This window comes from Urocampus carinirostris, chromosome 1 (genome assembly GCF_059441175.1).
Source record: "Urocampus carinirostris isolate Australia breed hairy pipefish chromosome 1, RoL_Ucar_1.0, whole genome shotgun sequence".
In the NCBI taxonomy this organism is placed as follows: domain Eukaryota; kingdom Metazoa; phylum Chordata; class Actinopteri; order Syngnathiformes; family Syngnathidae; genus Urocampus; species Urocampus carinirostris.
Window position 1 is genome coordinate 45,321,067 of NC_142349.1, and position 27,768 is coordinate 45,348,834.

Consider the following 27,768-nt stretch of genomic DNA (forward strand, 5'->3'; position numbering starts at 1 on the left):
TAGTAAAATGTATGTTTTGGTTAAACAATGGTCATTTTCCAAAATCTATGTTTTTAGTTCTAAATTGGGTCTGACAAACTAGCGGCCTGCGAGCCAACTACAACCATACTTTGTGGCCCCCCACAAAAAGAAAATTCCTCCCATGGAGCTCAGTTTATCTGATCAGATTAACATTATAATAGACTGAGATGTGATGTTAGGTTGATGTCGTTTGTTGTTAAAATCAGAATTTACATAATGTCAGTGAATTTGCCATGTTAGTCAGGATTTGGAGAGCCAGTTGTGTGTGTAGTGTGGCGGGTGTCTGTGCTGTGTGAATCGAGGTACATATTTAAACGGAATCTAGTTCAGGCGGTAAGAAACAAGGATGTATTTTTAAAAGAGCTGCCTGGAATTTTAAACTTTTACACTCTGCTGTCATCTCTTGGCGTAAAATCACGATTGCAGCCTCAGTTAGCTCTTTCTTCAAGTACTTGGATTTCTTAGAAACGCTCCGATAACCTGTGCCTCTTTCATCTTTTTTGGGTGTTTACAGTGAATACGAAACAGGCATTTTCTTATTTTTACCATTTTCTGGCTACACAAAAAAAAATCAGGGATGAGCAATAAATCACTCGATTCCCCTCCCACTTTTCCTGCTTAATGCGTCCTGGAACAGCTTTTCTAAAAGTAGGATTAAAGCAGGTAGGGAAAAAAATTACAGCAATCCCTCGCTACTTAATGCTTTGGTTATCGCTGTTTCACTGCTTTACAGATTTTGACTTGAATTGTCTCTATTGTCATTGATGGCAATGCATTCTGCATTATGTTCATAGCTTACAGAAATTGCTATCGTGAGGGCAGGATAGGTAGGGCTTTGTGTATTGGATGGGCATGACTGTGTGTGCGAATGTAGCCATCCAAACCAACAAGCGCGGCCAACAGCTAGCTTTTAGCGGCTCGGTATATTAAAATTAATTCATTAATAATATCCGACTAAAGAAAAGTCAGAAGAGCACAAAGGCATAGTGATAACCAGCGGATGCTCTATGGATTGTTAACGGGTCCGGGCCACGACGGGTAAAAAGCCAATAGCGAGGCTGCAGGTCCGGCCTACTGCTACGGCTATGCAAACAACTCTCCTGAGCCACCCCTGACAAGCCTGTACTTACCAACACCAGATCCGTTACACATGTAACAAATGACCTGGAGCTACAACTTGTTGGAAAACGCTACATTCGAGACTTGAGAAACATCCCTGAAACGCCAACCTTGATCATGGAAGTAATCAGCCCCCGAAATGTATAGCATTTTTAAAACGCTATTTTCCTTAACGAAGGGATAGGAAAGTCTTAAATATGATAAAACCTTTTTAAAAAAAATAAAATAAAGGTCAAACAAAACAAAAATGTTACCAATGCAGCATTGGAAATACTCAACTGCCTTGAAATGGTCCGGTCCATTTAAGTCCTGCCACTCTTGCTCCCCTTCTCTTTCGCTTGGATCTTGTCATTTGCGGCTTTGTGGCAGAGTCTGTGAAGCCTCTGGCGTATTACGGTAAGAGTATGTTATGGATATTTTGAACGACTATTTTGTTATCAACAGATATTTGTCCTCGTTTTAGCTGCATTGAATAGAATGTGACCATGTTTAGCCTAGCTTAATGATCGTGTGTGTAAGTTATGAGTGTGGTCATCCTCCAAGCACCAGCATAGGTGTTCGCACAGGTAACATGAGAAGCAAGACATCCCATCCAGAATAAAATTAAAGATGTTTTCTGATAATTATGTATTTTCTTGTCATTTGACCAAGTCATCACATTTTGATGAATTATCAACCATTTACTATTAAAGAAAAGTTATGAACTGATACTGATTTTTATGATACCGAATGCTTATCTTTTTGGTAATAAAACAGCTTGTGTTTGAGAACACAGATTTATTTTATTAATACTTTTTTTAGATGACTGAATATTTTTATGACTGAAAGATGATTGTATGTGGTTGTTAGTGGAAATGGAGTGATAAAGAAAAGGGAGAGATGATGATGGTGCAGGAACAATGGTTTTACCTTCTGTTTGGACAGAATGATCTACGAATTTGAGGTGTTTTTTTTTTTTATGTGAACCGAGACTTGCTAAATGGGATTCATGCATGCAGTCCTACTTCTGACAATGTTTGGTCTGTGCCTCAGTTGTCAACACTGACAGTGCATTATGGCATTGAAGTTGAATCAGCAGAAGTAGTGGTTGCAAAAATAAACCTTTTGAGGAGCAAGAGGGAGTCTGGTGCCACCAAAGACACTATTGGTGTAGTCTCCTGCATATTGCAATGTTTAAAACTATGAAGGCAATTCAGATTTGTCTTAACAATTCCAACAAGCAGCTGCATCAGCAAAAGGTCTTTCGACCCCAGCACCTGCCTCTGGTGGCCATTGAAAGATAAGTGCTTGGCAAAGTGCAACATCAATAAAGTTTTGACAGGTTCTCAACCCTCAAGGCCGGGCGACACAGCTTAATCCATATTGTAGGGTGGAATTATTACATGTTGAATCTAGTTCATCATTGTCTAATAAATTCCATGCGTCTTCTGTGTGTGTGTGTGTACTCTATTAGAAAAAAAAGGAGCAAAAACTGGTTATGGCAAAATACCGTAATGTTTTTGCTGGGAAGTGTAATGTGATGTTCACAAATGGGATGTGACAGTCCTGAGCAGTGTTGAATGATCACAAATCACTGAGTGAAATGAAAAAATAAATAAATCCATAAACAATTAGCCAGCCAGAGAGTCTTGGTGCTCAGCACCCTCAATGCTCTGAATCTAAAATCGCCCCTGTACCCGATGCTATCATGCAACTGGCCGCTCTTGACGTTGCTTTCCAACACTGAAAGGAGAAGCCCTCCAAAAAATGTTGGACTTTTGTAAGATGACAATAAAGACCATTTGATCAACTGCAATTCTGTGCTCTGTTTTTATTTGTCAAGTCATGTTTATTTGTATAGCTCTTAATCAAAAGGAGTCTCAAAGGGCTGCACAGATTATTGCAAACTCCAAACTCTTTATACACCATCCCCTGATCTAAAACCTACATAAGGGCAAGGGAAAACTCAATAACCTCGACATGAGGAAAATTAAACATTAAGAAGGGAGCGCACATGGGGTAATCCCCCTTCCAGGATGACCAGACTGCAATATGTTGCAATAACAATACACAGATAGATAGATAGATAGATAGATACTTTATTCATCCCCGAAGGGAAATTCACTTTTCCAGCAGCATCCCTAAGCTGAGAACAATCGAAAATAACTGAGAACAATCGAAAATAACACGGGAGCTGCTGGAGTGGCTGCCATTCGTGACGGCGCCGGAGAAACGATTGTCAACGTGAAATATAAGTCATTCACAAGCTATAGAATTTCTTTCTTGTCTTAGTTAAAAAGCCTCGCTTTACTTTGGGGGACCGGAGAGTAGTAAATTACAGTAATAGAGACGGAAGGTAACAAACACATGAATTATAATCTCCGCATCAGACAGGGAAAGCATAGGGAGAAATTTAGCAATGTTGCGAAGATGGAAAAAAGCTATTCTAATAATATTCTTAATGATAGATTTAGGTCAAATGTGACACCTACATTTTTGACTGAGTCACTCTGGGTGACATTACATTTGTCAATGTGCAGAGCCGTTTTTGAGAACAAGTCACAGCATTTAGATGGACCAATAATTAACATTTCGGTCTTTTCGGGGTTGAAGCGCAAGAAGTTGGGTGACATCAATCTTTTTATCTCAGTGAGGCAGGCCTCCAAATTTCCAGTTTAGTGTGGCAGATTCCTCTATCAAAAGATACAGTTGAGTGTCATCTGCATAGCAATGGAAACTGATATTATACTTGTCAATAATATCACCTAAAGGCAGCATGTAAATGTTGAAAAGAAGGGGGCCAAGTACTGAAACCTGCGGAACACCACAGCTAACACTAAAGGTTTAGATGTTATTTCACCGTATTTAACACAATGCGTCCTATCTGAGGGGCAGGATTTGAACCATAAGAGGACGGTTTTGGAGAGATTAATCCATTTTTCCAGCCGGTCTAGTAAGATATTATGGTCCACAGTGTCAAAGGCAGTACTAAGTTCCATCAGCAGCAACAGTGAAGATATTTTGATGATTTGTTGCTCTATAGTTTTTATTTTACAATCGTATATTCTTAGTTGGTAAAGAGGTCATTTTGAGGGAAGTTTTTATGAAGGCGTGACACTACTGTGCAGATTTTCACTTTTCGCAGGGGTTTCTGGGCTTCATAACTTGCGATGACCGAGTTATGACTGTATTTTGTCTTTGAGCACGTGTGCACCCCAGAGAAACTTGTGATGCACCCTGAGCTTCCCCCAGGTAAATTGAGTTTGAGACCCCTGTCCTAATCGAAACGAAGGTAAATAATCAGACATTAGGGGGCGCAACAGCTGAACGTGGCCACGTTCGCCCAGGCTAAAAAAAACAAACAATTGTTTCGCACTTTAATTTCCACACAAACATGTGCCCAGACCACTTTTGAGATACGCCCTCAAATACGTCATAGTAGAAACTCGCGTTTCTGGCTGAGCAGAAACGCGAACGGAGATAAAAAGGTAAGAAAACTTTTCAAACATTCTTTATGTTCTTTCCAACCCTGACCTCATTTTCATTCTCGTGTCGAAACGCTTCCTGGTGGGATTTAAGCTTACCTTTGATAATATGAGTTTAGGGATTCCAAAAACGGTAAGGAAATCGTTCATTTCCGAAGGGAAACGTGCAGACAAATGACTGATGGATGGCGAGTGTTTTCAATTTTGAAAGGAGTAGCTTACAGTTCACCGAACACACTTTTTATTGTGAAAGTTATTTAATAAGGGAATAAGCGCTGGATAGTATTATTTTGAAGGTGTCCTGGGAAAGATGCGCTGATGGTAGTAATGCCAAGTGTCTACTGGAAAGGGATCAGCAGCAGAGGGCGTTGAAGGACAAAGACCAGTTGGCGGCTCCAGAATTTTTTCCTCGGGGTGGTCACATGGTGCCTCATACATTTTGGAATCTCATCTCATTTGCTACACCGCTTATCCTCAGTAGGGTCGCGGGGGTGCTGGAGCCCACCCCAGCAATCATCGGGCAGTGGGCAGGGGACACCCCGAACTGGTTGCCAGCCAATTGCAGGGCACACGGGGACAGACAACTCACTCGCTCATTCACACCTAGGGACAATTTGGACCGGCCAATTCACCTGAAATGCATGTTTTTGGAATGTGGGAGGAAACCGGAGTGCCCGGAGGAAACCCACGCAAGCACGGGGAGAACATACAAACTCCGCACAGGAAGTCTGGAGCTTGATTTGAACCCACGCAGGAGGTTCCCAAGACATGAACTGTGCCGCACATGCACTAACCACTGCGCCGCCGTGCTGCACATTTTGGAATCATATACCAAAATTATAAAATATCATCTCTGGTTATTGAAGTAAGAAAATCCAGGGGAAACTATCAGAAATACTAGAGGACACAGCTACAGATACACTTTGTGTATTGTGTAATATTTGATGTTGCTAATTATTTAATGTGCATAGTCCTGACCAGGCAACGGCGCACCTGGCTGTGCAATTGGAATGAAATGCATAACTGATGCTACAACAATGGAACGATACACTGGCAAGCGGGGTGGCTCAAAATTATATGGGGGGGGGGGGAGGCCTGGGGGAACCCCCTGGTGGCACCACTGACAGACGCAGGTGAAAGGTCAACAGTTAGCTCTTTAGTTTTCCCCGCCCTTTCATGAGAAGTGTCATGTAATCGGTAAACCGACCGGTCTGGGATGGCGGCCATGTTGCCAAATGGTATGCTATGTGCATGGATTTGTATGAGGTAGAGGTGGGCAAACTTTAGGAGTTGCGGGGCAAATTGGGTTCCGAAATTTGGCTACGGGCCTGGTGTTCTGCCGAAACGCCTTACCCTGCCGGGACATTCCTCCTGCAGGCTAACCTGACAGCAGTACTTTTGTTTTTCTTTATATTCAAGTAAAAGTAGCAACACTGAACTTTGGAATTATTACAGACAGAACTTTTACTGAAAACATAAAAGAGGGGTGGGCAAACTACGGCCGGCGGGCAACAGGCTTTCTCACCTGGCTCCCCAAACGAAAATGGTCAACATAAAATGACAATATAGATAATGGTATATCAAGTACTACTAATAAAAAACAACAACAACAATGTTTTTCTTGGTGTCAAATTTGTCTCTTGCATGTCCACAACAAAAATACTACAAAATTACTACAAAACGAAATCTCAAATTTAGTGCTTGAAAAGACGGACCTAATGCATAATTTTGCTTTTGTTCTGAAAAGAAAAAACACTAGTAATACTACAAAAGTGTCACCACAGTAATACTGTAATCCAAAAATACTACAAAAATACAACAACTGTATGATACAAAAAATACTAAAGAAATGATTAAAAATAACAATATGTAAATCCTAGAAAATGCTACAAAAGTATTACTGCCATAATAAAGTAATACAAAAATACTAATACAAAATAGTACAACAGAAATACTACAAAAATACTGCAAAACCAAATATCAAATTTGGTGCTTGAAAACAGGGATCTTATTCTTCTTCTATATTCTTCTTTTTCTTTTTATTCTGAAAAGAAAAAACACAAAGGTATTACCACAGTAATACCATAATACAACAATACTACAAAAGTACTACTTCTATAACAAAGTAGAACAAAAATACTACTACAAAATAGTACAACAGAAATACTACAAAAATACTAGTACTTTTTGCTTTATTATTGTATTTTTGCTTTATTATTGTATTGTTCTCAGCGAAGGGATGCTGCTGGAAATGTGAATTTCCCTGCGGGGATGAATAAAGTATCTATCTATCTATAATATAAAAAAAATACTAAAGAAATGCTTCATAGTAATAAAGTGGAAATACTACAAAACTTAGTAACATTATAATACAAATACACAACTACGTACATATAACAAAAATCTTTTAGACATTTTTGAAAAATAGTACTATGTAAATACTACAAAATTACTACAGAAATACTATAGAAATTATACAATATTACCACTCCAGTTATTCTATAATACAAAAATACTACTACATAAATATTATTATAGAAGTACTGCAAAAATACAACTACAGTAATACTACAAAAATACTACAATACAAGTATAATACAGAAATACTGATGCAGAAATACTACAACGATACTACAGAAATGCTACAATACTACCAAAATTAAACTACGGTTTTACATCAAATCTAAATGTAACATTTAGTGCTTAAAACAGGGATCCAATACAGTATATTACTTAGCTTTAATCATGACTGTTTCAAACAATTTCAGATTCAGATATACTTTATTGTCATTCTTGTACACGTGTATACAGAACGAAATGTCGATACATCTGACCCGCACAGTTTCCTTGAATGTACAGATATAAATAAAATGTTGTATTGAGTTGGAGTATTGAAGTACTAATAATATACTAATAATTATAGCTATGTATAGTATTATACAGTTGTGCAAAGAGTGCAAGAGGAGCAGCTAACCAGGTGTGCAAAATGGGCAGTCAGGTAAACAAGTCACTATACAATAACACTGGAGTACAATAGTGCAGAGGAGAACAGATGTGCAAAGGAGTGGCTAGGGCACTCCGGTTTCCTCCCACATTTGATGTAACTATTTAAAAAAAAAACATGAACATAGCATGTAGAGGGGAGCAGGGCGGCAGAGTGGTTAGCGCGTCCGCGGCACAGTTCTCAGGTCATGAGATCAAACTTTCCTGTGTGGAGTTTGCATGTTCTCCCTGTGCTTGTGTGGGTTTCCTCCGGGCACTCCGGTTTCCTCCCACATTCCAAAAACGTGCATGTCGGGTTAATTGGCTGGTTCAAATTGTCCTTAGTTGGGAAAAAGTGAGTCTCAGTTTGTTCTGTTACTGCTTGGCAATCGGTTCAGGATACTCACTGCCTGGAAATAGCTGGAATGGGCTCCAGCCCTCGCGTGACCCTACTGATGATAAGCAGTGCAGATAATGGATGGATGGATAATATGTAGATGTATGCATGTATATTTATTCATAAATGAAAAAGTTGGATAGGTCTCCAGGATCTTACACCCCCCCATGCCACCATTTTGAACCCAATGCGGCCCATACACTGTGTGACTACAGTAGTCAACAAGCACCATATAGAATACTACCCCAGAAAAACAGGGCAGGCTTCAAAGTTATGTCAGAAAACAGTATTTTGAAGCAGTGAAAGATTCAAATAAGACCAAATCAAAACAAAAATTGTAAGTACTTTCGGCTTTAAGAGGCACACGTTGCAATAAGCCTTGTACGTGTGTGCTCGCTCTGCGTATTGGTAGGACATCTCGACATGCAGGAAAGAATTTCAAAACACAGAGTCTGGAAACTTATCCAATATTCATTTATAAATAAACAAACAGGGAAACATAGCCATCATTTATTCCCTTTTATATTTGTTTTTAAATACATTATTTTTCAGTTAGTTATTGATTTAATTTCATTAAATTTGTTTTTTTGAAACACTCAAAATCAAAACAAAATAATACGTAAAAATAAAAGGGACCCAACATTTGATATTTAGTTTCGTATTGTTTCTGAAGTGTAACTGTCATTGCTTTAATAGTATTTCTGTAGTTGCCGGAATTTTCCCAGTATTGATGTAGTTGTATTTTTGTAGTATTTCCATACTAGTATTTTCTTAACAATCTTGTAGTATTTCTTTAGTACGTTTGTGGTATTTCTGTTGTATTTCTGTAGTTGTATTACTGTAGGATTTCTGTAGTAGTATTTTTTTTTTCTTTTCAGCATAGAAGGAAAACATTATACCTTATTAGTTCCCTGTTTTCACACACTAATATGGTATTTAGTATTTTTGTAGCAGACACACAAAGGGACCATGGGGACTAAGCTGGCACCAGAAAAAAAAACATTTTTATCAGTCTTACTTTTTTTTACAGTTATTTATATAGTCATGATATTTTTCCCATTTTTGTTTGGTGGCCGTATTAAAAACGCCTGGCGAGCCACAAGCGACCCCTCAGGCCGTAGTTTGTCCATCCCTGGTACACAGGGATGTGAGTGTATTTCTTTGGAGTTAAAGGCCGGCGGTTTCACCCCAGCTGTTACCAACCACATAGATCAGCAACACAGTTGTTTGTAATGTGACAGGAAGTATTTGTACGCAAATGCAGAGGAATGGGGCGTCGCCTCGAGGCACTTCCTGTTTCACCTGTTCTCGGCGGGTTAACGTTAGCCTTGAGCTGTTGTGTTTGGCAGGAAACGAGATGGCAGAGGCGGCGGCGCCTGATTTGTTCTCGGAGCAGGAACTCACCTGCTCCATCTGTCTTGACCTCTTCAATGATCCGGTCTCCACGCCATGTGGACACAACTTCTGCCAGGTACACGTCAACAACACGAAACCTTCACCCGAAACAGGTGCGAGGCACCGCGTGACATCTTTAATAGCGTGATCTTCCAGTTCCTCGAGAGCCGTAGGCCGGGATGTTTTCTACGTTTTTTGCTTCCAGTTTAGATCATCTAAACAATCAGGATGATTATCAGTCTTTTAAATCAGTCAATCACTCATTTCAATTATTTGCACTCAAATGGGTTTGTGCTATTTTTGTCACTTTCTACTTTTCATGAGTTAAATCGAAGAGACTCAAAGTCACCAAACCACAAATATGTTCCATTTTTTTTACTCAGCCTTTTCCAAAAGGGCAAGAATAAAGTCAAAACGGGGAGAAAAAAACGTTCTTCCTCTCCTTCGCTTTCTCTCACTTTCTGTCTATTTCTCTTTGTCTTTCACTTTCTTTTGCATTCGATCTTTATCCCTCTCTTTTTCTGCCTCTCTTCCTTTTTCATTCTACCTTACTGTTTGTTTTCCTCTTTCATTCTTGCTTGCTTTCTTTCCCTTTTTTTTCTATCTCCCTTTTTCTTTTTCTCTCATTCTTCCTTGCTGTCTTTCCCTCTCTATCTCCCTCTCTTGCTTTCTCTCTTACTACTAGTCCAGCTCCAACAAGAGTGGTTTTTCTACTGTGTGGCCCCTGAGCTTAAAAGAGTTTGACACCCTTTGCATAATTGATTGACTTGTGTTCCATAGCACTCTAGCTTGGGATCAGTATGTACTATCAATGTTTGGCTTGCATCCATTGTCTATTATGTTGGCATCATTAAGTTATTTGAATGCTTGGTTGGCTTCCCAGCATTGAAATCAGTGTCACATGACTTTTAGAGTCCTGGGGCAGCTTATCTCTATTGGGTTCTGATCATCATCAATTGCATGCAAACTTTATATGAGCAACTACAGTGGATTTTTGGTTAGCTCGCTAGTTTAGTGCAGTGGTCGACAACCGCCAGTCTGCGGTCCGGTGCCAGGCTCTGGGTAGTTTGGTACTGGCCCGGACAGAAAGTAAATAAAATTCAGGCATGATAATCTCTCACCTTCAGCAGAAAGTGTTTGAAATCAATCTTTATTTTTTATTTATATTCACGCCTGAAAATTTCCCTAGTGTTTGCTTAGACACATATTTCATACATGAAGCTTTTCGGTAGTATATTGTTGAGCAATGATCAATGCGTTGACAGAATCAAACTCTATTTATAGATGACATAGGAAATGGCATTCGATTTTATTTCAAGTCATGTTTATTTTTAGAAGAAGAAGAAGAAGAATTTACTTTTATTGTCATTCTTTGTAACAATGCACACAGAACGAAATGTCGATACACCTGACCCGTACAGTTAAACTGTAGCGAGCCGATGCAGCCGCAGCCAAACAGGGCGTAGCCATTTTAGTCATTAGGTGACCAAACCCCCCAATTCCAACCCTTAATGCCGAGCGCCAAGCAGGGAAGCAATGAGTACCAATGTTGTAAGTCTTAGGTATGACTCGGCCGAGGCTTGAACCAGCGACCTCCCAGTCCCAGAGCGGGCGCCCTACCATCTAGGCTACTGAACTGGTAAGACCCTTAATCACAAAGAGTCTCAAAGGGCTGCACAGACCACAGATGATTCCAAACCAAAGACTATTATGACACCATCCCCTGATCTAAAACCTACATGAGGGCAAGGAAAAACTCAAAAACCTCAACATGAGGAAAATGAAGAAGCCTTGAGAAGGGACTGCACATGAGGTAATCCCCCTTCCAGGATGACCAGACCAAAATGGGTGTTGCAATGTCACACTATTTTTTTTACTCATGGTGCCACGTTATACAACAATGTAATGGAGTATTATAGGAAGAGTTCACCCAAACAACAAAAATAGTGTGATGATGAGATCAAATATTAATGTCTTTTCTGATGTCCTCAAGATCCATAGTGATCTAAAGAATACCCAGTGAGTTTAGGCTTATGTTTTTTATTATTGTTATTAAGATTATTGGGCCAGACTGCGAGGATATTGTCAGACAATAAATGTGATTGATACAGAAAAGTTAGCGGACCTCTGGTTTAGTGGATCACTCGGCCATCGGGTTAGCATGCTAACATTTTAGCAACTGTATTTTGCAGGCTTGTATAGGTGGCTACTGGGCATCTACTGCGACATGTACTTGTCCTCTGTGCAAACACGTCTTTGAAGAGCGTCCCCAACTGAGCATCAACAAAGTTTTTGCGATGATCACCGAGAACTACAAAGTCTCTCGCTACGGCATCGCTGCGGCGCCATCCAGCGGGCCGTCCAAGTCCACAAACCCATTTTTGACGGCGTCCAACGAGGACACTATTTGGTGCGACGTGTGCACGGGGATCAAGCAGCCGGCTGTGAGCTCGTGCCTGACGTGCACGGCAGCGTACTGCAATGAACATGTGCAGCCGCATCATAACACACCTTTCTATGCCAAGCATCCTCTCATGGACCCGCAGCAGGCCCTCAAGGGACGTACCTGCAAGATGCATCGCCGCTTACTGGAGGTAAGAGGACGGATTCTGGGCATTCGCAATCTTTACACACAACAGGCACGGTGAAATGTGGGGACCGAACACACTACAGCAGGGGTCTTCAGCCTTTTTCAAGCTAAGAGCTACTTTTTGTTACCAACTAGCATAAATGTCACCCAGTTTTATGCGATTCTTAAGTAACAGCCTAAAATGTTATTATTTGCTTAATTTTTGGGAGTAGAGTTAAATAGACTCAGTCAACTTAAAAAAATCATTTTATTAGAAATGCACAAAAACCCAGCACTGGTGAGCTGTTTTCAGAACATCCGTTTTCCTTCAGGGGCTCCCTGGTGCCCACGGGCATCATGTTGGAGACCCCTGCACTACAGCAATGCCATATGAAAAAAATAATGCATTGAAACCAAATCAGCATGCGGTCTCGCTCATTTGACAATTTTCTAAGAACATATTTTTTGCATTCATGTTTTTATAAACTACCATGCAACGGAACGACACTTTATAAGTGTAACGTCCCGGGAACAAGTATGTCCTTTCGACCGATTTTGGATATTAACATTTTTTATGTATTGTGTGCAGGGTTCGTGCACCTTTTATGAAAGCACTTTTTAAAGACTTTCAAAGCCATTTTTTCCAGTACCTTTAAATGAAGGCATCTGAAGAGAATCATGTATTTTGCAGATGCACAAATGCATCACAGATTTACATATGTGATTTGTAATCTTGCGTGTGCATTTATCCAGACGGATGGTTTTTAGATCTTGAGTAAATTGCAAATATATTGGTGTGTGGATATCCCTCCATCTATTATTTGCACCGCTTATCCTCAGTAGGGTCACGGGGGTGCTGGAACACATCCCAGCTATCTTCGGGCAGTGGGCAGGGGACACTCTGAACTGCTTGCAAGCCAGTCGCAGGGCACACAGGGACAGACAATTTGCTCGCTCATTCACACCTAGGGACAATTTGGACCGGCCAATTAACCTGACATGCATGTTTTTGGAATGTGGGAGAAAACCGGAGTGCGTGGAGGAAACCCACACAAGCACGGGGAGAACATGCAAACTCCACACGGCAAGGTTCGCTCTCATGACCTCAGAACTGTGCCTCACACGCGCTAACCACTGTTCCACCGTGCTGCCCTTGTGTAAATATATTTCGAACAAATCTGTCTCCATATAGATGTTGGGCAAAATTACAATAATCCGTAGCTTACATTTTCAGTTGCAGGAAGTTTCAATCTACCACTGTGAAACGCTACCTTCATTTTTTACATGGCCCATAATAAATGTCAATAATCGATGCATAATCCTTGCACTCATACACATTTCCTAGTGCCTTGTTTAGGTGTAACATTCACCTGTCCGCTTCGGCGAAGACACTTCATTGGACAATGCCATACAGTGTCTGCCTCATATTTAAGCAGACTTGTTGAGAAACATGGCAACAATTTCAAGCATTTCACGCACTTTTCAGTTTTTGAAAACGGTACATCAAAATTCAAGGATTTCAAGCACCTGTACGAACCCCGCCTGTGCCACAATGGATTTTGATTTTGCAGATTTATTTGCTCTAAAAAGTTACGACGCTGTACATTAGTAGTAAATAGTGCTTGTGGGCACTGCATAGAACTAAACATTAGGGCCCAATGGAGGATCTGCAGAGAGGTTGTTACCATTTCCAATGCAGTGGGTGATACGACACAAAAAAAAATCCAGTTTCATTTATTTTTTTGTGTAAATCTGGGAGATAGTCTATTTCAATAGATTTCAAACAAAACAAACCTAAATAATGTTTCTTTTTTTCCTTGCCCTCATGTTGGTTCCAGATCAGGGGATGGTGTAATAATAGTCTGAAAAATAGTCTGTGTAATAACCTGTGAAGCCCTTTGAGACTTTTTGTGATTAAGGGCTATACAAATAAAAATGACTTGACTTGACTTAAATTGGTGGTCTAATCACATAAACCCTCTATATCCCTCAAACCACTATAGCTGATTTTAAATCCGTTTCAATAATACCTAAAGCACAAAGCTTAAGCTAGTAAAAAGCTATTTGCCTAACAACAACTAAGAAGTTGAACTATTGTGAACACATCTTGTAAACCACCCAATCTGTTTTATGCCCCTTGTAAAATTGTTCTAAATATATTGATTCTATCTAAATCTAAACTCTTTTAATAATTCCCGATTTGTGTGTAAGTGTTTGTTTGTGACTTTACCTAATTGGTATAATGGCGGCGCCCTCTGGCTGCGGCTGCATCGACTCGCTACAACGGGTCAGGTGTATCGACATTTCGTTCTGTGTACATTGTTACAAAGAATGACAATACAAAGGAAATTATTATTATTATTATTATTATTATTATAGGGTCCGATTCATTGCAATTTTTGTGAAAGTTTACACAGTTGTACTTTAGGCCTCCGAGAGTTTCTTAACTAGGTTTTCGGGTCAAGGCAGCCCCAATAAACGGTGAAGGGCACGTACTTTAAGAGTATTTAGTTATAGTTACTCACTACCTCTTCCAAAAAGGAACTGAGTTACTCTTCAATAAAAGCAATCAGTTACTAGGGGAAGTAACTATTTCCGTTTCTTTAAAAAGAAGTTGTTGTATGTTAAAGAATTTGAATTTTTCTGAGAAAAGTCAAGTCAGTTGAATAGAGAAGAACAGGCAGGTAGTTGTGTTATAGAACCTTTTGATATTTATTGCACCTCACCAGCAACATATTTATCTGATACTTTAAAAAGAAACTGTAAACAATATAATAAAATAAGCAGCAGTAAACAATACAAAGTGAGTTTAATACATTAAAACAAACTAATGGTCCGTTGTAGAGATGGGAATTCTGAGTCTTTTTAGAGAACCGGCTTTTTCGGCTTGGCTCACTTAAAAGAGCCCTGCTCTTTCGGCTCCCAAATACTCTTCAGGTTGTTTTTGTTGTTTTAATCCATATATTACCATCTATTATGTATTATTATGAGTAACTAAAAAAGGGGAAAACAAAGCAAAATTGACACCTAATCATTATCACTGAAAAACATTTGAAAACATAAACTAAAATATTTATGAATCTACAAAGAAAACTATAATATACAAAAGATGTTAACCTTTTTTATCCTCAACAAAGTCAACAGCACAGAATCCCTGAAAATGCATTTTGACTAATCACAAGAGAAAAATAGCGTCCCTAAAGCGGCTCTCGATTGGTGGGTAGCCGTTTCCCACTTCCAAGAGGCAGCTCACAAAGTCATTTAGTTTGCAAGCGACATGAGTCGGTTGCTGCACCAGCTGTCATTCGCCTTTTCTTTCAGAGAATTGGTAAATACTATATTCATAATCGCTATCTTACTATGTGGTAGTTGCTATTTTAAATGGTGACCTGATCCTAAAAGATGTGATGCAACGAACACTGTAGAGAGCAGAGAGTTTTATTCAAAGTAACGATAACATCGGAAAAAGTAAAGACTTAGATTACCCTGTTACTGAAAAAAATCTAACGGAACCGGACACTACCAAAAAATAACAAAATCCATAACATGCTTTCGTGGGGTCTGCAGCTCCCAACCACTCCAAGCAACTGAATCCAATCTTCTATTGGCTCAGCAACACCAGCCATTTGCTTGTCTTAATAATCATCAGAATCTGAGTTATTCAAATTAAGCTATTCAATTCCTTTCCTTGATTTAGCACATTTTACAATTGTCAATTTTCAAAATTGCAAATTAAACGAGCCCTAGATTAAAGCATAAAAGACTTTATGGAGCAGTGGGTCCATCTGTCTTTTATTGCCCCTAGAAAAGCTTTGGCCACCTATTTTAATCATCCAGGTTTTTATCAAGTATAAAATGGCTTTCTGAAACTGGAAGCTGGGAAAGGCAGATTCATATACAGTGATTCCTTTACTTACAAGATTAGTTCATTGCGGGATCTCGTAACAAGCGAATTTTCCTGATGCGAAATAATTGAAAACAAATTCGTCGGTTCCTGGCGTCCCAAAAGCATCCAGGTTAACCCTAGATAGCTATAAAATACACCTTCCTGGTGACTGCAAACAGATTTTATTATCAATTGAACATAAAAAAGCAATAAGATCAATAAGACTGTAATAGAATAACTCTAAAGCCTTTACCCGTGCCAATGGAGGGATGAAGATGTTGTATATCAAGTGGCTGGGTTTAGGTTCCGTGGGACGCGCGCCGATAGCTTTGGCAGCAATTGTCCATAGTTATTATGGGTTTGTGCATGACCAGTGACCAGTATTGAGCGAGTTACTGAAAAAAAGTAATTCGTTACAATTCCTAGTTACTTCATTTAATGTGTTACCAACCAGGTTACCCAAAAGCAGCGCATTACTCTGAAAGTGACTACGGTATCTAGTTACAAATGATTGTATATACTCTCATTGAAGCCAACCTATACTGCATAAAAACAGTCACTTAAGAAAAGAAATAAAGGAAATGTGTACACTAACCAGTGGAAGAATTAAGCCTTCGTATTTCATGGTTTGTGCAATCTTGAGAGCCCGCAAACTTAACAGTTTGAGACACTCCATATCCTTTTTGTCTTATTTCATCAAACCTATTGAATATTTCATTTTCAATTTATAGGTTCTGTCCTTGCTGTCTGTTCTATTTTTTTCTCCAGGCATGGTGTATTGAAAAATATTTTTTAAAGAAAAAGACTAAAATTCAGCAGTCTTTTTCTGTGACTTCTGTGTTCATGTTTGTCCCATTGCTTGCGTTGTTCTTGTATATGCCACGCTCCCTCCCCATACGCTGCCCACCATTTGCAACTGGTGACACATAATATGTGTATATAATTTGACGCACCGATTTCAGTATTTTATAGTTGTAAATACGGCTTGTATACGGTAGGACAAATATCTGTTGGAAGAAATAGCGTGTCCGCATGCTCTGTGCTTGAGACGCCGCCACGATAACTGGATTCAGTTTTTGTGGGTCGTTCCAAAGTTCCCAGCCCTACCTTGTTTATGTGTTAAGCGTTGTGTTGCTTACGGAATGAGGCTCATGTATTTTTATATTGGCAGACAAGGAACAGTCAATCAACAGAATGCATTGTAATTCTTGTTCTGGTATTAAAAGTAGCGGATTAATGTCAATGGAGTTACACATTTTATCAATAACCCATAATGTAAGAGTTACCAAGAAAAATAATTGCATTTCAGGAACATGTTCCTCTGTTACGCCTTAACCCCAACACTGCTAATGAGGATGACGTGTTGTTGGTCAGGTTTTCTGTCGGACATGTCAGCGTTGCATTTGTGCCATTTGCGTGCTGGAGGACCACCGAACTCACCAGACCGTATCTGTCCAAACAGAGCGACTCATTAAACAGGTACAAAACACTGTCACGGATGCTAAATTCCTCTTTCCTTAAACAACTCACCATGCGGGGTGGGGTGCATATGTAGAAGCACGTAGCGGGGACTGAGCAGGAGATCTTGAACCGGATAAAAGACAAGGAGATGATCCTGGCGGAACTGAAAACAAAGATGGACGGTGTCAAGGTGAGTCTTTGCTAGTCAAACCTTGTCTTTTGTTGCTTACGGGCTAACGTGCTAACGTACCAGGCTTATGGTGAGCGAGAGCGTGGCGAAGTGGAAACGCTGTTGGACGAGGCGGCCGCCTCTCTGGACCGTCTCCGAACACAGGTGGTGGGTGGAGTCCAGAACCGGATGGGTGCTGTCCTGGCCAGGGGTGAGGGGCAAGTCAGCCTTCTGGAGGCAGAGCTTGGGAAGCTGACGGACAGACGGGCCCAGCTTGAGGTTCAGGCTGTCAGTCAGGATCACATCGGATTCCTGCAGGTCAGATGGGAACTTGGTCGACGTCACTAATACAGTGGTACCTCAACATACGAGTTTCTTCGTTCCAGGACCGTGCTCGTAGCTCGTGCAATGACCAAAATAACCCAATATGAAACAATCGAAAACCAATTTGCTCGATCCCGACCTCCCAAAATGCTCAAGGTGAACCTTAAATGGCAATAAAACACATCTTCCTGATAACTAAAATCACATTAAAATACTGTAGTAATCAAACAACAAAATAATAAGATAAATAGGTACAAAATAAAATGAGTTTATGTTTTATCACTTACCACTGAGCGACTTGACTCGTCGTAACGAATGTGCGTGCTCTGTGCGGTAGTAGGAGAGAGGGATGCAGAAGGAATGATGACGCACGACTTTATGATACGTAAGAACTTATTGTACACTTAAATTTGAAGTTCATGTAATTCTAAATTAACATGAACACAGAAAACATTTTTACAGCAGAACTATTTATTTTCTTATGTTTCAGTTTTCATTCCTTACTTTCTTTTGTCTGTTTAGCTGGAATCTTAACACTATCGCTTTCTACAGGACTTTTTTGGGGGGACAAATCATGTCCAAAAAGATTGGTCTCTGCCCCTCTTCAACATTTTACGGAAATGCGTAAGGCAAGTGTCAGAGTGCTGTTGCACGACCATTTTACACATTTTAGGGTGTTTTTTTAACAAAAGCAGCAACTTCCTTCCATTTAGCCAGCACCTCTCCATTTTCCTTTATAGATGCCAGTTTCCGTTGGTTTGTGCCCCTTTTCACTGTTGTTTTGCAAAAGGAATATCCTCCCAAAGTTTTGCAGGCTGGCGCCCCCTTGGCTCCCTGGTGAATTCCTAGCTTGATTCAAACCCACCATTCCAGCTAACTTGTTAACACGACTGCTCCAACTATTTATTACTCTTTCTAAAACATTTCACTTGTTAACTTGCATAAATAAAAAGTGTTACCTCAAATAGATAATGCAGTTTTGGGGTTGGACACAGTTAGACATTTTTAGCTAGAGTCACAGCATTGGTTATGTCTTTTTGCCTTTGCAAACATTTTTCATACGGCGTGAAGGGCGCAAATGCCGCTTTGATGGAGGTTTGTTTACCTCCCAATCCAATTGTAGACGTACCTTCTTCATCTTTTACTTGTAATCGTTTTTACATGCCGTGATCATTTTTAGGGTGCTGGTACAAATAACTTGTGTTTCTTCTGGACCTAGCGACTACGCGACAGCAAATTCTGCAATGGGCGTTTTCTTCTGTTCCAAATCCGCTTCGTCAAAACCACAATAGGTCCAAACAAGTGATGTTCCGCCCTTCTTTGGTGCACGCTTCATTTCCTTCTCGTTTGCTGACCCTGGGACTATGTTTACGGAGTCCGCCATGACACTCAATGAGTTCACACAGTGAGTGTGGTGGGCATAGTGTGGTTCTTGCAAACTTTGAATCGCATTTATTGGCTTGTGCTATTATTAAAACTTGCCTCTGATTGGTCGGCGCTTTTAAAACTCGAACAATAACAATTGTGGTTGGCCAGAACTCCATCACTCACTACAAAACCTTGAAAAACCGCAGAGCTTTGGGGTTTCGCAACCGCACTACGTCACATCGCGATGTAGATTCGATTTCGATTAATTATGCAGCCCTAACGTGTTGTGTACAAATCGTCAAACAAATGTTCAAACTTCTGACTACCGCCCCCCCTACAACACTCTTCTTCTAATGCAGCGCTTCAGCTACCTTGCCGCTGCAAGACTGCTTGTAATCATTCCCGCATAAATCGAGTTAGCTGTAGCCTGACGAGCGCAGCCACTTTTAAAACTATCTACTGACAAACAATACGTCAGCCAGTTGAAAAACAAGCCCGGAGGTGCATAACAATGAGTCTTTAGTGTCAGGAAGCGGAGACGTGACGTCCGGGGACGAGCTTTTATCTATCACAAAGTATCGGAAGGCCAAACGGAGAAAAGCAGGGTGAGGTTTCGGTTGCTGTGGATTACGCAGATGTAGACCCTTACAATGGCCAAGAGAAAAGTTGATTCTGAAAACTGACACTTTCAAAACCGATGGGAGGCTGAATATATGTTTACTGATATTGCTGGTAAGACTATGCTCATGTGGCCGTAATTAAGGAATATAATGTAAAATCACACTACGAGACAAAACATAAGAATGAAATGAAAAACCTGAATGCAGAGCAGAAGATAGAGAAAGTTGAAGAATTTAAGAAGAACATGAAGATCAATGTTCATTTTACCTCTGAAAAGTGATGGGTCCCGGGGACTCCCATGCTAAAAAATCTATGGGTCCCAAATGAGATCTATGGGTCCCCAAAATGTAGTGTTATCGGGGTTGAAATTGTAAATCGGTGACAAATATATGAATAAATATATAAAGCTCTAAATATATATTCATTCAGTTTTAATCATCACAGTTAATTGGTAATACAAAGCAGTTATCACTTCAGATTTTTCAGTTCACAAAAATATTGTACATTATACAACGAAATATTGCTGAAATATTAGTCTATATATTCATGCAGTTTTAATCACTTCAGATTTTTCAGTTCATATATTCTTCGTGGTTTGCTGTCCCGCCACAGTTGTAATGCCTTCTCAATGTCCAATTGCAGCAACGGAATTTCCATAGCTAATTTGTGGTTTTCATGTCGTTGTGCCGATCCAATGTGCTTTTCTGAAAGTTCGTATTGCGAAATGATTTATGCAATCCATTTTTTTTTTTGTCACGCTGGGTGCACGCATCACAGAACATGTAGCCTCCATTATCATCCTCCTCATAGCGTAACCAGGAATATAATAGAGTCCATTTTGGCATAAAAGTCCTTTTCTTGTTAGGAGAATTCTTTTGTTTATTATCTTGCGTCGAAAAGTTCGCTTCAAAACACGTGTTTTTCCTTACCTTCGCTGTCTTCTGAAGAATTTCTCCGCTGTTTTTTCGTGCCAGAATTATTGCCGTTGTTACCACTTTCTGTATTATGTTTCGACTTATTATCGGCACTGAAGAAATTACCAATTTTTTGTTGATTTGCACCTAATACCAACTGTTTTTTCGGAGGCATACTTCTGTTTCACTCGACAACCACCAAAACAATGACGTCATCTCGAAGCAACGAGATCTCGTTTGCCGAGATCGGCCCGAGACCAAAACAACAATGGCGGATCTGCCTGACGAAAAGTTTGGAGTGCGGTAAATCTTTGTTTAAAAACAAAAGTAATCGGGTAATAATGACAATTTGGTGTCAAAAAAGTTGCGTCCCGGGGACGCAAGTTGATTTGACACAATGCGTCACCAGCAAAAATGATGCGTCTAGGACGCAGGGACGCGGGCAAACGAGAACACTGATCCAGCGGATGTTTTTCACTAAACATATTCCCAAAGTGAAAAGCACAAATTTGATTAAAACTTCGATTTTTTTTTTCTTCATATTTTTTGAATTGATATAGTTTTGACAGGAGATGTTTCTATGGAGAGCAAAATATTTTAAGTTATTCAATGTTGAAGTTTTTTTGTTCTTGAAATAATATTCTTGTCTTTTTTAAAAATTTATATTTATGTAAAAAAAAAAAAAAAAACGGTCACGTTTTAGTTTATTTAAAACATATTTATCCAGTTCGGCCCGCGACCAAAGATATGGTTTGCGTTTTGGCCCTCTGTGCAATTGAGTTTAACACTCCTGGTCTAGAGGTATAATCGCTCTTATAAAATCTGACCCGACTTGGCCCACTGTTATTAAAGACCAGCCCAAGCCTGACAAGTTAAATTGCGGGACTGAGCTCAAGGCAAACCCGATTTTTATTTGTGAGGAGGAAGAACGTGTGATTTTGGCCAACTAGCATGCATGTTGCTGCGCGAATCCTCCACAAAGAAAAGGAAACACAGAACACACGACGAGTGGTTGTTTAAAAATAAAATGGCAAGAAAAAGCGCAGCCCAAATTAATAATTGTTGTTTTGGCCCCACCCTGAGTTTTGGCCGTGTCTGGGCCAAAGATGTTATTTTACCCTCCTCGGAAATGATTGCAACAAAGCACTGCGTAAATGATTCTGTAGCATTGTGATCGGCACTCGCTGCTTCCCGACTGTACTTCTTAGCTTGGTCACACACAGGAACATCCCACTCGTGTTTTTCGATTATTTCTTTAATCAGTCTCTTTTTTTCTCAAACACCTTCCTGTTTCCCTTTCCAACACTTATGGCTAAGGTCAAAAAGGAGATGTTACAAAATGCAATTAAAGAGATGCGATCAAAATGAACTTGCTGTAGAATACTGGTATAACCAATTGCACAGAATCAGGTACCTGATTGCAGAAGGCGCATGTGCAAACTGGACCGAGCTAATGGCAGTGAGCAGTCTCTAGTGGAAGCCTCTGGGACTGCTCGTGAGCTGGGTTTTTGTTCAAAGAAACTCGTATCGAAATTCTCGTGTGCAGAGGTGCTTTTGTAGAGCGGTGCCAGCTGACCTTTTGACCTGAATGCTCAGAGCTTCTCAGAGGCCACGTCACCAGTGGAATCAGACGAACCCATCAACGTAGATGACCTGGATCTAAACCTCCACTTCAACCTTGGCGGCGTCAAGGCAGCGTTGGCCGAAGTTCGTGACAAAATGGAGGATGCCAGGTTGGGCGGCAGCGGCGGTGCTGCCAGAGGATCCGTGGCTTCCTGTAAGCTGCGTCCGCCAGATTCCGGCCGTCTGGCCTTCCCCCACTCACGTGCTATGTGTTGCAGTGCCCTCGCTTGACCAAATGATGGCGGCAGAGAGCATGGCCAGTCTCAGAGGAAGCAGCAGCAGTCTGAGGAGGAGTCAGTGGGCCCTGAGAGGTCATAAACTTTAGCATTTTTAAAGAAGATTATAAAGTGGATTTATTTGATTGCAGTGCTTTGATCTGTATCGGAAGTCAAAAAAGGCTACAGGGTGTTTCAATTCAAAGTAATCCCTTGTTTGTCGCAGGCGGTTGCGTTCCAAAAATAACCTCTGTACTTACAAATTATAATTCTGGAAATAATCTTTTGATTTCAGGACACTAACTTCACATTATACTTTTTCGACATCATGTGGACATTATGGAAAGCTGCATTTAATTTCCTTAGGCAGGGCTGGGCAAACAAAAAAATTAGAATAGACATATTGAACAAAACAAATGTGTCTGGAGCCGCAAAAATTACATATATAGGCTTTTCTTTGGAAAGGCTTTTCTAAGGGAGTTCTAAAGAGTCACATGCAGCTCCAGAGCAAGTTTAGGGGATTGAGGAGTCCAATTTGTTGGCGATGGAAAGTATCTTTTTTTACCCTGCCAACAGTGCTTTTGCTGACATGATGGGATTTAGAGAAACTTGAAGGGGCGGGGAGACTGTTTAGCGATCAGAATGCAGAACACAATGCATAATGAAATTCAGCAAAATCACAATAAGAAAACTGTGATGCAGCAAGGGATTACTGTACATGCACTGTGGTGGGTGGTTCCCATTAACCACTAGGGTCGTAGGGGAACCATTTCCTGTGGTGTGTCTTGGGCAAGTACAGCCCATCCCTCTCCATCCCTCTTACGCAAATGTGCTAACCACTGCACTACGAAAACACACATGCACTGTATAGTTGGCAAAAATAGTCCGTCAAGGTTAGTCATTTATACATGAATATTATTTCATTTGCCACCAAAAATTGGACTTCTAACTTAAGCTCAGTTACCTGGGTATGCTACAGGCGAGAAGCTGGAGTTGTCAGGTCACAAGTGAGATTGGCCCTATATCAGGTTTTTATTGTGAAGTTCCAACTAATGTTGGTTTCCATTTTGGTTACAGACCTCAGGAAGATGAAACCAGTGTCAGGTGCGTACTACGGCTGGCACCATATATTTTTTTTCGACATTTGATTAATTCCTCTTATTATTGTTGTATTTTTATAGGTCACAAAAAGGCTCGCGTGTACATGGGTAAGCTGAAACTTTGGGCATTCATATCATCACTAGTTTTAGTATCTTTGTGACGGGAAGGCACCGCGCTCTCGTTGGCCTGCAGATGATGTGACCTTGAACCCGATGACTGCGTACCCGTTCCTTATCCTGTCAGAGGACAGGAAGCAGGTCAAGCGAGGCGAGAAACTGCAGTTTTATCGCAACAGCCAACATCGATTTGACGTGTGGTCTTGCGTCAGCGCCAAGGAAGGATACGTTACCGGGCGACATTACTGGGAGGTCTGTGTCGATGTTCGCGTGACTATGCACGCATGTGTGGAGGGTGTGTGAGATGCTGACTCCGCTGTTTTGTATGCAGGTGCTGGTGGGTGAGAACAAGGATTGGAAGTTGGGAGTGGCAAGTGAGTCGGCACAAAGGAAAGGCCTTTTCGACATGAGTCCATCCAATGGATATTTCGCCCTATGGTGGAGCGGCAGTCAACTTCGAGCACTCACCACCCCTCCACTTACAAAGGTCTCACTTCATTTGTGCTTGAACTTTACTTAGAAATAAAGGGTAAAGAATTCCCTTGTTTTTCACAGGGATTGCGTTCCCAAAAAGTCCCGTGATAGTCAAAACCTGCGAAAGAGAAATGTTTTTATTTTTTATGAGATATCGGTAACATAGAATATACTGTATATGACTGTGACAAAATAACAACAGTAGATCTACAAATAAAAACAGAGTTTCACTTCAATGGTCTTTGTTGTACAATGAAATTGGATGGCTTTCCCTTTCAGTGTAAGAAAGCAACAAAGAGAGCAGCCTGCCAGCTGCACGTTAGCATCTGGGATCATGGGTTGAGCCAGATCTATGTGATGATTAAAATACAAGAGTCACTTATGTAGCGGTTTTTGACGACTTGCAGCTCCAGGTCATCTGTTACATGTCTAATGGATCTGGCATTGGTGAGATACAAGCTCAGTAGTTGTGGCTTAAGAGAGTTGTTACATCACTTCAGTCTCTTTCCGGACCAAATAACTATCCACAGAGCACCCACTGGTGATCAGCATTTCTTTTCGCTCTTCTTTTCCGATTAAATGATGGATATCTATTCGATGTAACGAGCCAGCAAAATACTAGCTGTCGCCGTTTTTTTTTTTCTGGGTAGACATTTTGACTTGTATGACAATTGTCCACTCCCATTAACCTGACATGCATGTTTTTGAAATGTGGGAGGAAACCCACGGAAACACGAGGAGAACATGCAACTCTGTACAGTAAGGCTGGTAGCTGGATTTGGACCAATGGTAATTCAATGTAAAAAAAAAAAAAAAAACACAAAAGCAACAAATGCTTCCCACACTTACTGCACTGACCTCGCGACTGCGCAAGAGGCGGACAGACCGGGTGACAGGGGTAGCCAAGATTCATGCCGATCGGCCAGCACCCCTTGACTTGAGATCTCCGATGCCAATTCATATCATAGCATCATAAACACCGTACTGTGACCTGTTGTTTTTCTCTCGCTCTGCTTTTTTATCAGGGGTATCATCAGTGCACCCCCCCAAACAAAAACCTAATTTAAAAGTATTGTTTAAATTTGTTCGCTCGCTCGCTCTTAGTCAGTTGTGCTTTGATCAAGGCGTGCCACCTTCCCCAAAAAATATCAATTAATTTAAAATAGTTTCAATTTGTTCTCTCGTTCTTGCTCTCTGTATCTGTCTGTAATCTGGGAAGTCTGCTCTAGTTAAGGCTGCCAAAATAGACTGAGACACTACTTTGCGGCTTTTTACTTAGGAGGTTCTCGTCCAGATTAACCGCGAAAACTGGGTTTTTATTTTTTTGTATTTGGATGCACAGTCCTTATTTCACAAATTTATGGTCACGTGGTCCTCCTCATCAAACTTTTTTCAAAACCCACAGGTGAAAGCTCCAACAAAGCTACGGCAGGTGGGCTTGTTTCTGGATGTGGAAGTGGGGCAGGTGTCATTCTACAACGCCAAGGCAGGTACAGAGATCTTCAGCTTCAACTGCGGCGAGTTCACAGAGCAGATGTTCCCGCTGTTCGGCACCGGGGACAAAGAAGTGCCGCTCGTCATCCTCACCTGACTCGCAGGGACTACTAGTTTTGTCCTCATGATTGTTCCCCCGTTCTGGCTGTAGTGGACCTAGATACTTCCAATGTAGTGTGATTAACACAGCAAGTGAGTGACAGTTGTCTTTCTTATCACGACCCAAAGATGGCTCTATGTGCATTTTCATATCATGAACAAGAGTTGAGTCGCGAGGCAAAGAGTTTTGGAACGCAACATGGGTGGCCTTAATAATATATTTGCCTTTGCAAAAATAAAGAATCAATGTCATTTGGTGGCTCTTTTATCATAGTACGTCAACTGAAAGAAAAGCCCATCACATGTTTTTATAGATTTGTAATCAACAAAATGAATAAAAGCACAGCTATTTTCAGTTTCTACATGTGTGATGGGCAGGGTTCACAAACGGAAGTGGTGCACCCCAAAATGAAGGGGAAAAAACATGTCAATAAAATCATTTTCTTTTGTGGACTAAAATTACTGAATACTTTTATTAATGTGTTATTTTAATGACTTGATAAATCATATTAAAACATTGGGGGTGGGAAAATTGTTTTCATATCCTGTAATGTCTGTCTACCATTGTGTTTTTCCCTGTTTTGCTTGTCTAGAAAAAGTTACTAAAGCCCATTTGAGGCCACAATGTTCTGGAACTAAGCTGACTGAAGTCTTGGCTGAACAAATCAAAGCCCTCATTCCCAATATAATCACAGTGATGGATGCACACGCTGTTCCTAATATTGTGGAAGCAGAATTGGGGACATTGAAAGTAATGGATGCAGTGAATTATATTGTTGAGAGAGTTGAAAAAAGATGACTGATCATTTTGCCCATTTGTTTTTCAACTTAAAGTGTGACTTTATTTGATCAACATAACAAAATTAGATACTAAAAGAAAACTACAGGCCATCATCACAATTCCAGGGGAAAAAATATTGTTGCGAAAGTGGGGATTTCAACCCGCTGCTGTTAAGAATAAAAATATCCACAAGTATTTATTGTTTTTTAAGAAAAAGAAACATGCGGGCGCTGACTCATCAAATAGAACCTACTTTAAAGTCCAGGCTACAGCGCGCCTGGTTAAAAGTCTCAAGTGAGAATCTTTAGAAAGAAACTTAATTTTTGGTTTGTACGAGAAGCACTGGATTTAAAGCCACAGGCCCAAAGGTATGGTGCAGTGTTGAAGGAGTCCTTAAAAAAAAGTTGAAACTGAAATATTTTCAGTATTAAGTATGTGTTAATGCCAAACTGAATTCAAAAAGTCATTTTTTTAATTTTTTTTCATCACGCCTAAAATTATTAAGGAGGAATGGGGGCCGGGCAGAAACTGGAGAGTAAAGTCATGTTGTCTCTGATTTTTTTCGTTTAGTTTCTATTCTTCAGTGAAAACGAAATCGCTGAAAGAAGATGCCTGCTTTAGGTACAGTCCAAACGCCAACCCAAACCCAGAGTAAGGAGGAAAGTTTATTCGAGTGCGTCTAAGAAATGCACGTGCAATAAGCTTGACGGAGGCTCCAATGATGACACAAGCCAGGAGATTGTGGGCACGGGTTAAAAAGTCCCAAATTCCATACAACTCCTTTAAACAGCCATAAAATTGAACTACAGTAATTCACGTCTCGAAGAAATGTTTTCACACGTCACCGCGGTGTTTGGTATGCGTATTTGCATGCTTGCCGTTTTCTTAAAGGTGTTGTCCGTACCTTCAAATATATTCTATTTATTGATAATGGCTGTAAATCACCTGTCTGCTGGCTGGACGAATAAACTTATATTTTTTCACTGCTTTGGGGGATTTGGGTTGATGTATTTGGTCTTCTTTTGAAACAGTCTTTTTCTTATTTGACCATTTTGATCCTTGCATAAATAAAGACGATATCGCTTTCCACATCCACCGCTTCCTTTCGTCTGAATGCGCTTCGTGGCGAGAGCACCGATGATAAAAGTGAGATAAGAGCAGATAGGCACGGTGAA

At 40.4% G+C, this 27,768-nt stretch overlaps 1 protein-coding gene and 1 long non-coding RNA gene across 3 annotated transcripts; one reads left to right on the forward strand and one right to left on the reverse strand.

Moving 5' to 3' along the window:
* The first annotated feature begins 4,436 nt into the window (after nt 1–4,436).
* On the forward strand, nt 4,437–27,684 carry btr30 (bloodthirsty-related gene family, member 30). Of its 2 annotated transcripts, none has more exons than XM_088341604.1 (13): nt 4,437–4,607; nt 9,333–9,454; nt 11,571–11,972; nt 17,208–17,312; nt 17,389–17,484; nt 17,548–17,781; nt 22,287–22,467; nt 22,532–22,624; nt 23,606–23,632; nt 23,710–23,736; nt 23,822–23,997; nt 24,077–24,232; nt 25,625–27,684. In XM_088341604.1, the coding sequence occupies exons 2-13, from the start codon at nt 9,341–9,343 to the stop codon at nt 25,808–25,810; spliced, it is 1,797 nt and encodes a 598-aa protein (XP_088197730.1). In that variant the 5' UTR covers nt 4,437–4,607; nt 9,333–9,340; the 3' UTR covers nt 25,811–27,684. The 2 variants fall into 2 exon arrangements, with proteins under 2 accessions (XP_088197730.1, XP_088197738.1); XM_088341612.1 differs by lacking the exon at nt 4,437–4,607 and adding an exon at nt 4,724–4,737.
* On the reverse strand, nt 15,370–18,360 carry LOC148374855 (uncharacterized). Its single transcript, XR_015851094.1, has 3 exons — nt 17,545–18,360; nt 17,364–17,457; nt 15,370–17,283 (listed from the first exon to the last, which is right to left on the reverse strand). It is a non-coding gene; the product is annotated as an uncharacterized LOC148374855 (long non-coding RNA).
* Nucleotides 27,685–27,768: the final 84 nt, after the last annotated feature.